The sequence below is a fragment of the Octopus bimaculoides genome, chromosome 4 (assembly GCF_001194135.2).
Source record: "Octopus bimaculoides isolate UCB-OBI-ISO-001 chromosome 4, ASM119413v2, whole genome shotgun sequence".
Taxonomy (NCBI): Eukaryota; Metazoa; Mollusca; class Cephalopoda; order Octopoda; family Octopodidae; genus Octopus; species Octopus bimaculoides.
The window spans coordinates 141,491,403-141,504,344 of NC_068984.1; the positions used below are offsets into that span (position 1 = coordinate 141,491,403).

Genomic DNA, 12,942 nt, shown 5'->3' on the forward strand with positions numbered 1-12,942 from the left:
TTACAAATGTTTTTGATGTAAAGTCAGAAAATAAGGAAACGGTGGAAAAAAAATCTTTAATAAAAGTCCTGTTTTATATATGTATGTATGGATGGTTGGATGGATGGATAGCAACTAAAGAGCTAGGAACAGCTGCCTTAGAATCTGATACAGGAAGCACTGGGCAGATCTGGTGTTTATACACCTTTTACAATGAGAGAGGTTTTTAGGGCAGGTCTGCTTACAATCTAATGAAACAACTCTCAGTCTTTGGAAGGAATTGAACCAAAGTCTTAAAGGCAACATCAAAGACAGCAGAGAGATGTTGTGGGCTGATTTAGTTGAGGAGAAACAAAAAGAACTTTCATACCATTTGAAAGCAAGATTTTTGTTCTAAGGCCAAGAAAAGTAACTCTGAGAGAGTCTTTGTGATAGCATTGATGTTTCACTGCTGCCATGACAACCAGCATTATTTCATCTTTACGTTTGGAAGCTGAGTCAACAAAGAGGAGTTCTATCTAGATAAAATCTCTAAGCAGTTTAAATGCACAAATCTCCAGTATCCAAATGGCTAAAAAGAGTCAGTAGAAGGGCACCCAGGAATCTTGACCTGGATGTGGCCCAGCCCCCTTAGAGTGTAAGAAGTTAAGGGCCAAAACACTTGCCTGAGGTGGTTGGATTCTTCTCTGAAGATCTTCAGCTGTTCATTCCTCTTGAGTTTCTTACCAATAAACGATTGATTACTTAGAATTCAGGTGGAAGGCATAAATATTGTAAAATAGGGATCAGTTGTTGTCCACCAGGTCTAACTGTCCCCTCCTTTACTTCCAGATTTAAACAGGGTTGAATTGGGTGTGTGCTGTGGCAGTGTAGACAGGGTATGCAGGTGTATGGTGGAGGGGATGTTGTGGATTTTACCAAGAAATATGTGGTGGTGGTGGTGTTGGGGCTTGTAATAATATAGTGTTGATGGCATATATAGTTGTATGGTTGTGGTGCTGAGGTGTGTTGCTGGACTGTGTCCCTGCGTGGTAGTGTAAATACCAAGTTTATTTGTAAAAGGTATTGAGGACAAAAGTATTATATTTTATTAAAGGCAAACAAAGGTTAAACTAAGATGAGTCCGGCATAAGTTCTGTTTATTTCCTTGGTCGATGGAGATTAGATTAGCTTCTTTTTATTGCTAGGATTAAGGAAATGAGAGAGATATTGCAATTTGGACTGGATGCTTGGTTGTGAATGGTCAGCCTGTGTCATCTAGTACTTTGTTTCTGATTGTCGGTTCAGCTGAAGGGAATAGCAATAAGGGGCCTGCCCGCATTCATTATGAAATTCAGTTGACATAGTTAATGTCATATAAATACAAAAGCATATTGCGTGTGTGTGTGGATGGAGGGGGAGGTCATTCAGTGATGGCTATGTTCTCATATTTTACCACCAAAAAGGAACAGTTTCAAATTCTCTGATTAAACAATTGATTCTGTAAACAAACAGCATTTCTTTTTCTTTTTTTTTTTGTGGATGAAAATTTTATTTGCAATATTTTTGTTTTGCCTTATCTGCTGTGTATAGCATGAAGTTACGTGTGTATATCTGTGTGTGTGTGTGTGTGTGTATATATATATATATATATATATATATTTAAAAAAAGAATAAAAATGGTTTTTCTGATAATTTTTCCACTTTAATAAGCAGTTATTTATAAATCATTAGGTGTTTTACAAATCGTTTTCGTCTGGCGCCTTAACCCACTTGGCCATCTTGACCACTGTCAGAATGACCAATTTATAAACACCTAATAATTTATAAGCATGTGATTATTGAAGTGGAAAAATTGTCAGAAAAGCCTTTTTCTATTCATTTTTTCAAATATATAAGGCTGTACGAAGGACTTTCAATTTCTTATTCTACTACATATATATATCTATATATATATTAAAAATGGGGAAGGCCGGTTTATGGGGTTTCCCATCCATAAAGGGTTTAGCTTTAGGACGTATCATCAGATCTCAAAAGCCTGTTGGCCCACAACCCCTTAAAAATATGGAGGGTACATTCTTAGTGGAGTAGCCGAAACAGAGAGAGAAAGAGATTTCCCCCTCCATATTTTTAAGCGGTCACGGGCCTACAGGATTTCGGGATCTCACGATAGGCCATAAAGTTAAACCCCTTATGGACGGGAAACCTAAGGTAATCCCATAAACCAGCCTTCCCCATTTTAAATAAATACTGCTCTACATCTGAGAGTGTGCTTCTTTCGGATTTATGTTTTTTACAAACAATATATATATATATGTATGTATGTGTGTATATATATATATATATATATAAAAAGATGATGATTTACGTTGATATAATCTTTATTACATTTCAGTAAAACTGTGTAAATGCAGTGTTTAAAGTCCACATTATCATCTCAACTGCTGCATCTTGTTTCTAAGTCTTTCTGTATCTCTGCTGTTCTCAGCCTCTCCGTATCATAGCTAACATTATCTTCTCTCTCGGTATATTTTTTTCCTTCATAAATATTCCGACAGAAGCTTTTATTGTTTGTTTCTTTTACTTTCAGTTATTTGCGTATTTTTTTTGTTTGTTTCCGTTATCTTTGCTTGTCTCGTTCGATTTATAATTTATTTTTTATTGCCTTTCCTGTGATGTCACTGTTAAGTTATATTTTCTGTTCAATTTTCTTCTTTATTTTCACTAACAACCTATTGCTGTCTAAAACTAATCAAGATTTTTAGCTACACTCAGAAGCTGGTTTTCCCTCCACTTGTGAGGTGTTGCTCCAGCTGACCTGTTGGGCTAACTTCTACTAAAACTACACATTTGATGCTCTTGGTCCCTCTTTGTTAAGGTTGCTGTATGTCTGCTGATGTTGTGGTATGGACACAAACAAGTCATTTCTTGGGCCTGATACTCTACTGCTTGATCTCACAAATCTCCTCCAGTTAACAGGATTGAATCTGTACAACATAATTATATTGGTGTGTGTGTGTCTGTCTGTGTGTGTGAGAGAGAGAGAGAAAGAAAGAAATAGAGCATTAGTTTTGTTCTACTGACATCACTGTTTAGACTGTTTCTCTCTTCTCAAAGAATGTCTTCATCCATTCCTTGGGATTTCTTGTCCGTTTTGTTTATCAACACATCTGTCTTTCTTAATTCTTTGTGTGGGTGAAAACAAGTACTTTTAATATTACCGTTTGTGTTCCTACATGTGCATGTTTGTGTGTGTGTGTGCACGTGCACATGCGCATGCACACAAGTGTATATGACTAAGAGAGATAATTTTGCCAACTTCTCTCGTTATTTTTTGAGAAACTTCCTCAAGCCGGTTCTATTATTGTAATCAATCAATGTACAATCTTATTTCTTTATTGCCCACAAGGGGCTAAACATAGAGGGGACAAACAAGGACAGACAAAGGGGTTAAGTCGATTACATCGACCCCAGTGCGTAACTGGTACTTAATTTATCGACCCCGAAAGGATGAAAGGCAAAGTCGACCTCGGCGGAATTTGAACTCAGAACGTAACGGCAGACGAAATACCGCTAAGCATTTCGTCCGGCGTGCTAACGTTTCTGCCAGCGCGCCGCCTTATGTACAATCAATGTACAATCTTGTAGGTTTACTGTGTGATTCTTTGATCGCTGTTGTGGTTACTATGGTGATGGCCATGACTCAGAAAAATTCTGAATAAAATAGAAATACGTCTAATTATGTCTTCTGTTCATGATCATGATGATAATCATCATCAACATTTAACGTCTGTTTTCCATGCTGGCATGGGTTAGACAGGAGGTTCCATAGTCTGTTTAGGCTTGGCCTCTATGGCTGGATGCCCTTCCTAATGCCAACCACTCCAGACAGTGTACTAGGTGCTTTTTACATGGCACCAGCACCCACACCATTAGTTTAGGGTTTAGGACATCAATTCTGTTGTGTTGGGCAGGTTTTCTCGAGGACAGCAATGTGCCACATATCTCGGTCCTCTGTTATTTCCATTGTATGGTTCATTGTTTTGAGATCAGTTTTCAGTACTTCGACCCGTGTCTTCCTGGGGCTCCCTCTCCCACGACCCACCTCTACTTTCAACTGATCGCCACTTCTTTATGTAACCATCTCATTCATCCGCATCACATGACCAAACCAGCGCAGTCTCCTCTCTCGTACACTACATCTGTTTCCTCTTATGCTCCACTTCTCTCTCGATACACAATGCTCTGTTGCACATGCACACTGACATTACACATCCAGCAGAACATACTAGCTTCATTTCTTGCAAGCCTACACATGTCCTCCGCATTCAGAACTCATGTCTCACTACCACGCAGCATTGTACTTCATACACATGCATCATACAATCTTCCCTTCACTTGGAAAGAGGGACCTTTAGTTGCTGAACAGAGATAAAAGCTCTTTGAACTTTCTCCATCCTACTCTTATTCAGGAAACAATTTTATATATATGTAACAGGTCGCGGTCTCAAAGCGACGAAAATATTTTGGCAATTTAAATTTAAATGTTGGAGTGAATCCAACGGTTTTTGTGTGTTTCTTAAATGGCTTATAAACACCTTCCATGCTGTAGTTGTTTTTGTTCCAGCACACAATCTCAGGTCAGGTCACTTGCTATGCAAGTACATCTCCGTAATATATATATATATATATATATATTGTGTGTGTATGTATATGTGTCTATATGTGTGTATTAGGAATCAATTTAAATAATTTTCTTCCTTGCATTTATTTTTTGATAACTTTATTATAACATTCTCTTCTGGAGATAGATTTGCCCTACCTTAGCAATTATGGCTTACTTGTGAATATGGAATATTGTAACCCCTGATTGTTTGGTTTTAAAATATTCCCCAACATCTTCTAATAACTCTGAATCTTAATTAATCTCAAGCAATTAAATATTTTTGAAGTTTTGCTATATTTGTTCTGTACTTGCTTCAGTTTTATCCAATTGATTTTCTTTTTTCCCCTCCACATCAAGAAATTCTACTCTTCGTCCATTTGGATTTCATTAGAATTTTCCCTGTCCATCTCATTCAGCTCTTGTCACCGTCATCACACGACAAGAACCAAATGAGGTGGACATTCATTCAGTGACTAGGCATAGCTGACTTGTGCAGTTATGATAAACATTTGCTCTTGTATATGAGCCAGATCCAGCTCTTAGCTAAATCCATTGTGATGATTGTTCTGCCATGCTTCTTTAACCAGGCTAGGAAGGCAGTTTTTACTGTCTAAGTGATTGTGTGATGAAAGTGATTCAATGGTCTGGGGCCAGACTATTCTCATTAGTTGAGCTCTCATCACTACTTTTTCAAGTGAATCTGTTGAAAACTGGGTGTAAGCTGTGAAAACGGCACAAGTGGATCGGGACACTCTAAGTGTGGACATGTAAGATCAGAGAATGAGTTGTAGAGGTTACCTTAGTTTTCAGTGTGATGTTGGATCTGTCGTTCTTTGGGTCCTGGCTGGAGATCCTCCTGTATCTGGAGGACTGTATCCCCATTATCAGTTATATTACCTTGTATGCATAGATTTCATTTTTGTTAATGTTTTTCTCTGTAACCCATCCTTCTCACAATTAATGTCTGTCTTTGTAATTGTCCCCCATCCAAATATAAGAAATCGATTTTATTAAGAAACGGTTAATGTCTTATGTTTACCTCTAGAAATTTCTGACCCACTCCAAACTGGGCAACTTGCCCAGACCAATAATTCAGCTTTTGTGAGCTAAGAAATCTAAAAGGTAATCTACTATATCATCAGTGTCATCATTGTTTAACGTCTGCCTTCCATGCTAGCATGGGTTGGACGATTTGACTGAGGACTGGCAAACCAGATATATTTGTGAAAAGGGCAGACGTTGTCCCACAAGCAATTGTGAAGGCAAAAGAGTTAATAAATGTGGTTGGATTGACCTGAAAATGTGCACACCTATGTTAAAAGTGCTGGGGAGTTTGCTCAATTGAAAGGTTTGGTCTCTAGGGCAAAATTCCTCATCTTTGCTACATCTTTCTAGAAAAAAGAGACTTCTTACAAATAATAATAATAATAATACTAATAATATTAGTAATAATAATTATTATTATTGTTATTATTAGAGTTCAAATTCTGCCAGGGTCAACTTTCATTCCTTTTGGGGTCAGTAAGATAAGTACCAGTTAAGCATTGGGGTCGAAGTACCCCCTCCCCTGAAACTGCTGGCCTTGTGCCAAAATTTGAAATCCATCATCATCATTATTATTACCACCACCACCATCATCATCATTATTATCATTACCCCCACCAGCATCATTGTTGTCATCATCATCATCATCATCTTCCTTGTGTTGTGGGCTTTGGTTAGTTCCCCTTACTTTTGGATTCAGCTCTTGCTGGGTTTTCATTTGGGGTTCATAAAATATGTACCAGTAATCAACTCAGGATGATTTAATCAGTGATACTTTTGTTACCAGAATTACCAAAGTTGTTATTCATAATAATAATGATAATAATAATTTCTTTATTTACTACAAGGGTTTACATTGAATAAAGATTTTGGAGTTGTTGCTTTGAGCCAGGTTTTAATTCAGTAAACCTATGGATGTAAAATATGTTAGCCATGAACATCATGTCATGTTTTTAGTCGCAGTCTAACAAGGACTACATTATCCAATGTGTTCTCTCTTCAAGATAGTAGAGTGTGAGTTGAGAGAAACTTGGCTGCTATCTTTAGCAGATTCAGTATCCTGGCAGTGGTTTCCTTGTTGGTTTGCTGTTGCTGTTGAACCAAGTGTTAAGCCTGTTGTCATTTTCAGACTTTAGAATTACTAATTAACTTCACTAATTACCAATAACGATCAAGATGAACTCCCCAAATTCCTATCTGTCTGTTCCTCTCCTGCATTAACCTCAAACTTCAGATATCTGTAAGAAGTTTTTCTTCTCAGTCAATTTGAACAGAGATTGCTAGTAAATCCACTCCAGGACTCTTCTCTTTTCTTCTTCACTTAATTCAAGAAGTTAGCGGCACCAATTATCTTTAAGACTTTCTTTTATTTACTTTCAGCAATTAATATTGTTTTTGTTGTTGTTTTAACAAATATATTCCTTAATATTGGATTTATTGATCTATAAACTTTATTTAGGATCTCCCGCAACATCATCATCATCATCATCATCATTTAACATCCATTTTTCCATGCTGGCATGGGTTGGAGGGTTTGGTAGGACCTGGTCAGCCAGGGAGTCAGTCCAGATTCCAATTGCCTCCAGACTCCAGTAGTTCCCAAAGTGGGCCGTATTGCTCCCCCTGGGGGGGGGGGAAGTTCCAAGGGGGCGTTGAAGAAAAGTGGGGTGATAATGGTGGGGGGAGCGATTCATGTAAAACGTGGGGCAATAATGGGGTAGCGATTCGTGTAAAAACAACAAAATAATGAGTTCGTTAGATTGTTATTTGTGAAATGCAGTTGCTTTAAATTCACTTCAGAAAGAGGTCTATGTTTGTGATGGTTAGTTGGGGGTGGGGGTGCTAGGAATGTGCCTGGGTGTCAGGTGGGTGGCAGCCTGATATGTGATGATGTTATAAAGATTAATAATCATTTTTAATTTTGGCACAAGGCCAGCAATTTTGAAGGGAAGGAGAAGTCAATTACAGCAACCCCAGTGCTGGATGCCCTTCCTAACACCAACCACCCAGCAGAGTGGACTTAGTGCTTTTTACATGGCACAAGCAATGGTGAGGTCAGTTTTGGCAAGGTTTTTACAGCTGGATGCCCTTCCGAACACCAACCGCTTACTCTATTTATATTATTGTGATTATTTCAAGGGGTTAGGGTTGTCAGTATATTTGAAGCAAATAAGAGTGGTCAAAGACATGAGTAGTGGTGGGGGACAGTCTTCTGTTTGTCGTTGTTTAGCCCCGAGTGTGTCCTGATCGAGCCGATTGATGATCAAAGGTATTGCTACTCTGACCACCATTTCATATACCTGTGCTCACCCTGGCCAATTTCCCCTTTCTCTCTCAAGATGATAGACTATGAAATAGAGAGGGTTTCGTGTCACTTTTTAATGTTTTGCTGCTATGTCTAGCAGGTTAACTGACCACATAGTTACCTAATTGTCTCCTGACTTGAAGTTGTAACCATTGTTGTTGTCTTTCCATAAACAACACCAAACCACTTCTATTTCTTTCTCTCCTTCACATCTCATCCATTAAATTCTTCTTTCCTCTGTTGGCGATTTCCGTGTCTGCTCCCTGGAAGTCTTCTTATTGTCTGCTGCCACTGTTGTTGTTGTTGTTGCTGCTGCTGTTGTTGTTACTGTTATCATTGCTGCTGTCCATGTCTCCCCTCCCTTTCCTGTCTCTACTACTACTAACCATTGACTACGGTGCCTCCGTTACCATGCACCAGTTCTGTTCTTATTACGGAAACACCAGGAACCAATCTGATTATGTTTCACTGACTGAACCAGATAATGGCTGTCAATTCCAAACACAACTGAGACCGCACACACACACACACAGACACAGACACACACATGCACACACATACACACACAAACACAGATGAATGTGAGTGTATGTATTTTAATATTTTGCTTAGGCTGGGTGGTGAGCTGGTAGAATCGTTAGCACACCTGGAAAATTGCTGAGCAGTATTTCATCCTATTTTTACAGTCTGTGTTCAAATTCCACCCGAGTTTGACTTAGCTTTCATCCTTTCAGAGTTGATAAAATAAGATTAGTTGAACAATGGGGTTGATGTAATCAACTTGCCCCCATTCCCTGAAATTGCTAGCTTTGTGCCAAAATTTAAAGCACTTAGGCCTAGTGATGATAGGGACCAGGTATTAGCCCTCAATATGCATATGCTTTAAGTCCCTGACATAATTTCTTGTTCCCTTCTCGGATACAGAATCCCTCAGTCAAATGAATGTCAACCCCAGTACTTATTTTTATTAAAACTTAGTACTCATTCTATTGTTGAACTACTAAGGGACGTAAACACACTAACACAGGTGGTAAAGCAGTGGTGGGACACACACAGAGGGTGTGGCAGAAAGGTTACCCCTATTTCAAATTATTAACTTTTGAAATCGGGGCAACCTTTCTGTTGCGCCCTGTTCATGATGGGCTTCTTCCAGTTTCTGCCTGCCAGACCTGCTTACAAGGCTTTGGTCGGCCCAAGGTACCACGTAGTGGGACTGAACCTGGGCCACATGTTTCGGAAGCAAACTTCTTGACACTTTTACACCTAGTTATCAATAGAATGACAAATAGGAGGTGGTGGGGATGAAGTAAGGTGAGCTCTTATATAGATCCATGATGCTATTGCCATTAAGATACTGAGTGTTGTTTGACTGTTCTAGCTGATAAGGATAAGGATAATGGTGATGTTGATTTCTATCAGTTAAAGACCAGGCAGTTTATTTAATGTTTTGTTGTTGCTGTTTTTCTTTTGTTCTTCTTAAGTAAACTAATCTAATACCTCTTCTCTAATATATTAAATAAGCCAGCTTTAATTACATTCTTTTAGCTGAGTGGTTTTACTAATTAATAAACATTAACAGCATCCACTGCTTGATTAAGATATTTGGGACATCACTTGAAGGTTTCGTCTTCACTGAGTGACACCTTCAACTGATATTCCTTTTTGTTTGTTTAGTGTTGACAGCAAGTTAAGATATAATACCCTATCACCTGCCCCAATTAAATATTCCTCATGGTACACATTTATGAAATTTAATGGACACAACACAACTCTGGTCATGAGATATCAACCGTTTAACCCTTTGTCCGTATATCTGATACTTTACTCACTCATCCAACCCTGCTTTCCTGTTGTAGAAAATACTTAGTGCTGGCCACCTCTGCAGGAATTGTTGTCTTGCTTGCCTTGCGGTTCTATATATATATACTGCCACCACATAACAATGAAAACAATTTTGATCGTTTGCTTATGCTGAGATTGCACCGGCTTTGGTTATTCTGCAGACTGCTACCATTTCAACATCTTATCACCTCCCACCACCCCCACTGTTAATGCTTCTGTGATTTCCTCCTCCTACACTGACTTAGTCGTCATCCACTGTAGATGTTGCATTGCTAGTATTCTTGGTGCAGGGGCTCCTGGTTTAACCCTGCCACCACCACCACAAAAACATTTTTATTTCAAACTGAATTCTGTAGCAAAAATTGTGACATTTTGCTTTTTTGTTTTATGCTGTGTTTGATGTTGTTTAGATCCTGGTCAGCCCTTGTTAATCAAGCCTTATGGCCAGTGCCATTCCAGCCATAAAAATTTAGGGACACTAATCCAAGGGTTACATTATCCAGTGTGCCCTTATTTTATAACTGGTTTGATTTAAGGGAAATTTTGTTGTGGTTTCTAGCAAGTTGAGTGTCCATGTAGCAGTTCCCTCATTGGTACAGACTCTGTTTAACGTGTCATTGTACTAAATACTAATGTATGATATATATAAGGAGACTTAGGTGCCTACTAATGTCTACTAGTGGTAAATAGTCACCACTATAGAAACTGATTTGGTTTTTAGTGAGTTACTAAGGCCGGGTAGTTGTGATCTGTCAGTTACACACACTGATGTGGTGTATAGTAAATACTAACGTGTACTAGTAAATTATATAGCAGTAGAAAATCTATTGATCTGAGGGTGTGATCAATGGGTAAGAAGATTCTTTATTATTCCACCAATTTCTGTAACTCAAACTGTGCCAACTTATAGTTCCGTTTTCTATCAGAATTGGAGATAAAATAATAAATGGCAACATCTGAAGAATACATTATTTACATTTGACGGATATTTGTCCTCTTCTTGTTTGTAAATAATGTACATAATGTACTTAATGTAAATAATGTACATAATTCCTCATCTCTTAAATATAGAACTGTATTATCTGAAGAATAATTGGGTATCTTGACTTGATGTACTGCTTCCCACTTCATGTTACTTTGTTCTGTTGTTTAGGGGTATTTTAGAAGGGGTTCTTCAGTGGAGGTTTACTTGCCAGACACAACAGGGCCCGGCCATGGGAGTAAAAACTTCAAGACATTGACTTATTTATTGGCAGTTCCTTTAATTTACTTCTGGCTGCCACCTGGCCTTCTTTAGAAGGGCCAAGTTATTGTCAGTAGAAAGTGGTAGGGTTTTCCTCTTTTTCTTTTTGTCCCTTTCTCTAGTCTTGGAAGTCCCACATTGATTCCATATTAATATCAGTAACCCCCCCCCCACTCTCATCCACCACCATATCTTACCTATGGCTGCTTTATATTTGATGCTTCAAGACAATTTTACACTAGCTTTTCTTTCTTATTTTTTGTATTTTTAAATATATTTTTTTCAGTTGGCTTTACCTTATTTCAATGAAGAACTGTCCCTAAAGTAAAGATGATTCCACTATTAGACAAATAGACTTCTCTCACTAGACACCTCTCCCCACTCTTCCCATCTCCTTAAATTCCCTTGAATTCCTTGTAATCCCTACTTCTGTGACTCTTCAAGCACGGCTCCCCTCCTCTCACCAATATAGTTAGAATTGTTGCTTTTCTGGACAGTTCTTCATATTGCCATTCTGTTCTGTGAAATGGCTTGGCAATGCTACCAGTTCTTTCTCAAACACACATTACACACTCTTTCACACCGATTCTTATTCTTACCTGACTGCATTTCGTTCCCTTTCCATCTTCCTTTCTTTCTTTTTCCTCCTTCTTTATCCCCCACCCCCCAAAAAACCTTTAGTTTGCTTTCCATTTATTTCCTTATTGATTTGACATAATAATAATAAATAATGATAATAAATAATAATAATAAATAATAATAATAATCTAATTTGCTACAAGACTTTGACTGTGTCTCTGCTGTCTCAGTCTGTATGGCATTCCCAGTGATTGCCATGCGTGAATGCCATCCTTTAAAGGTCACAGTCACCCAACTTGGAACTTTTGACTTTCATTTCAGGCTCACCTTTGTGCATGCGATGACATAGTGGAGATGTTACGACCTGCACGAGTCGCTTTCACTGTTGAGCAGTTGATGTGCTTTCCTCGACTAACAGCTAAAGACTATCTTGTTACCTACTTCTGTGCAATCATTTTATTTTCCAACCTCCTGCTTCTCTGGATATTTCCACAATCATGAAAAGGAATGCTTTGCATGGTGGATGCTACTACTTACTAACCATTGCTATTCCTTCCCCTCCTAAACAAGAAAAAAAAAAAGTGTAAGAAGAAGAAGAAGAAAAAAAACAAAAGAACGAAAACAAGGGATATTTCATCCTAACTATAATTAATATACTTTCATAATTAAATTGCAATTGATGATGATGATGATCATAATGATGGTTCAAAGAACAAACTTCAGACCAATGAAAAATTTAAAAAGAAAAAGAAAACAAAAACAAGAAAACTCTCCAGAAAACGACAATTTTCTTCTTCCAAACTTTGAAAAAAAAAAAAAAAGAAAAAAAGAAACAAAAAAACAAGAAAAAGTGTGAAGACCCTAAAAATGGTGGAAACAAGTTATGTGAAGAATGAAGCCATGGTTTCCGTTACGTGGTCAGTGATTGTCCATTTTACGTTGTGGTCTACCTTGTGACTTTGTGGACGTGACTTCAACACCAACGATGGACAGTCATTGAACGGTTACCCATTACTGAATTCAGTTTTGGTGGCCACGTTGTGACATAACCCTACATTGCACCAACAGTGGACCCAAAGAGATTGGCAGAACAGACATTCTTCCTTGGGGCAATTTTTCATGGAACCAGTGTCTCTTCTAAAGGACTCAACCTGACAAAAATCTACACTTCTCTTTCTGTTGCAACTACTACTACTACTACTACTACTACTACTACTACTACTACTACTGTCATCATCAATGCAAAAACTAAACAAATATTCACCCACCATGATGAGGATAATAATAATAATAATTATATTAATT

General features: G+C 38.1%; 1 protein-coding gene across 16 annotated transcripts in view; it reads left to right on the top strand.

Annotated features, from left to right (window-relative positions):
* Positions 1–12,942, top strand: part of LOC106872026 (DISP complex protein LRCH3) — a 254,748-nt gene that overhangs the window by 221,974 nt on the left and 19,832 nt on the right. For 15 of the 16 annotated variants that reach the window (XM_052967550.1, XM_052967551.1, XM_052967557.1 and 12 more), the window contains one exon: positions 11,959–12,488. The exons of the other annotated variant lie outside the window; for it this stretch is intronic. In XM_052967550.1, coding sequence (XP_052823510.1) covers positions 11,959–12,138 — 180 coding nt within the window. In that variant the 3' untranslated portion in view covers positions 12,139–12,488. Of the gene's footprint in view, positions 1–11,958; positions 12,489–12,942 lie in introns of those variants that run through there. 16 annotated transcript variants of the gene reach the window in all.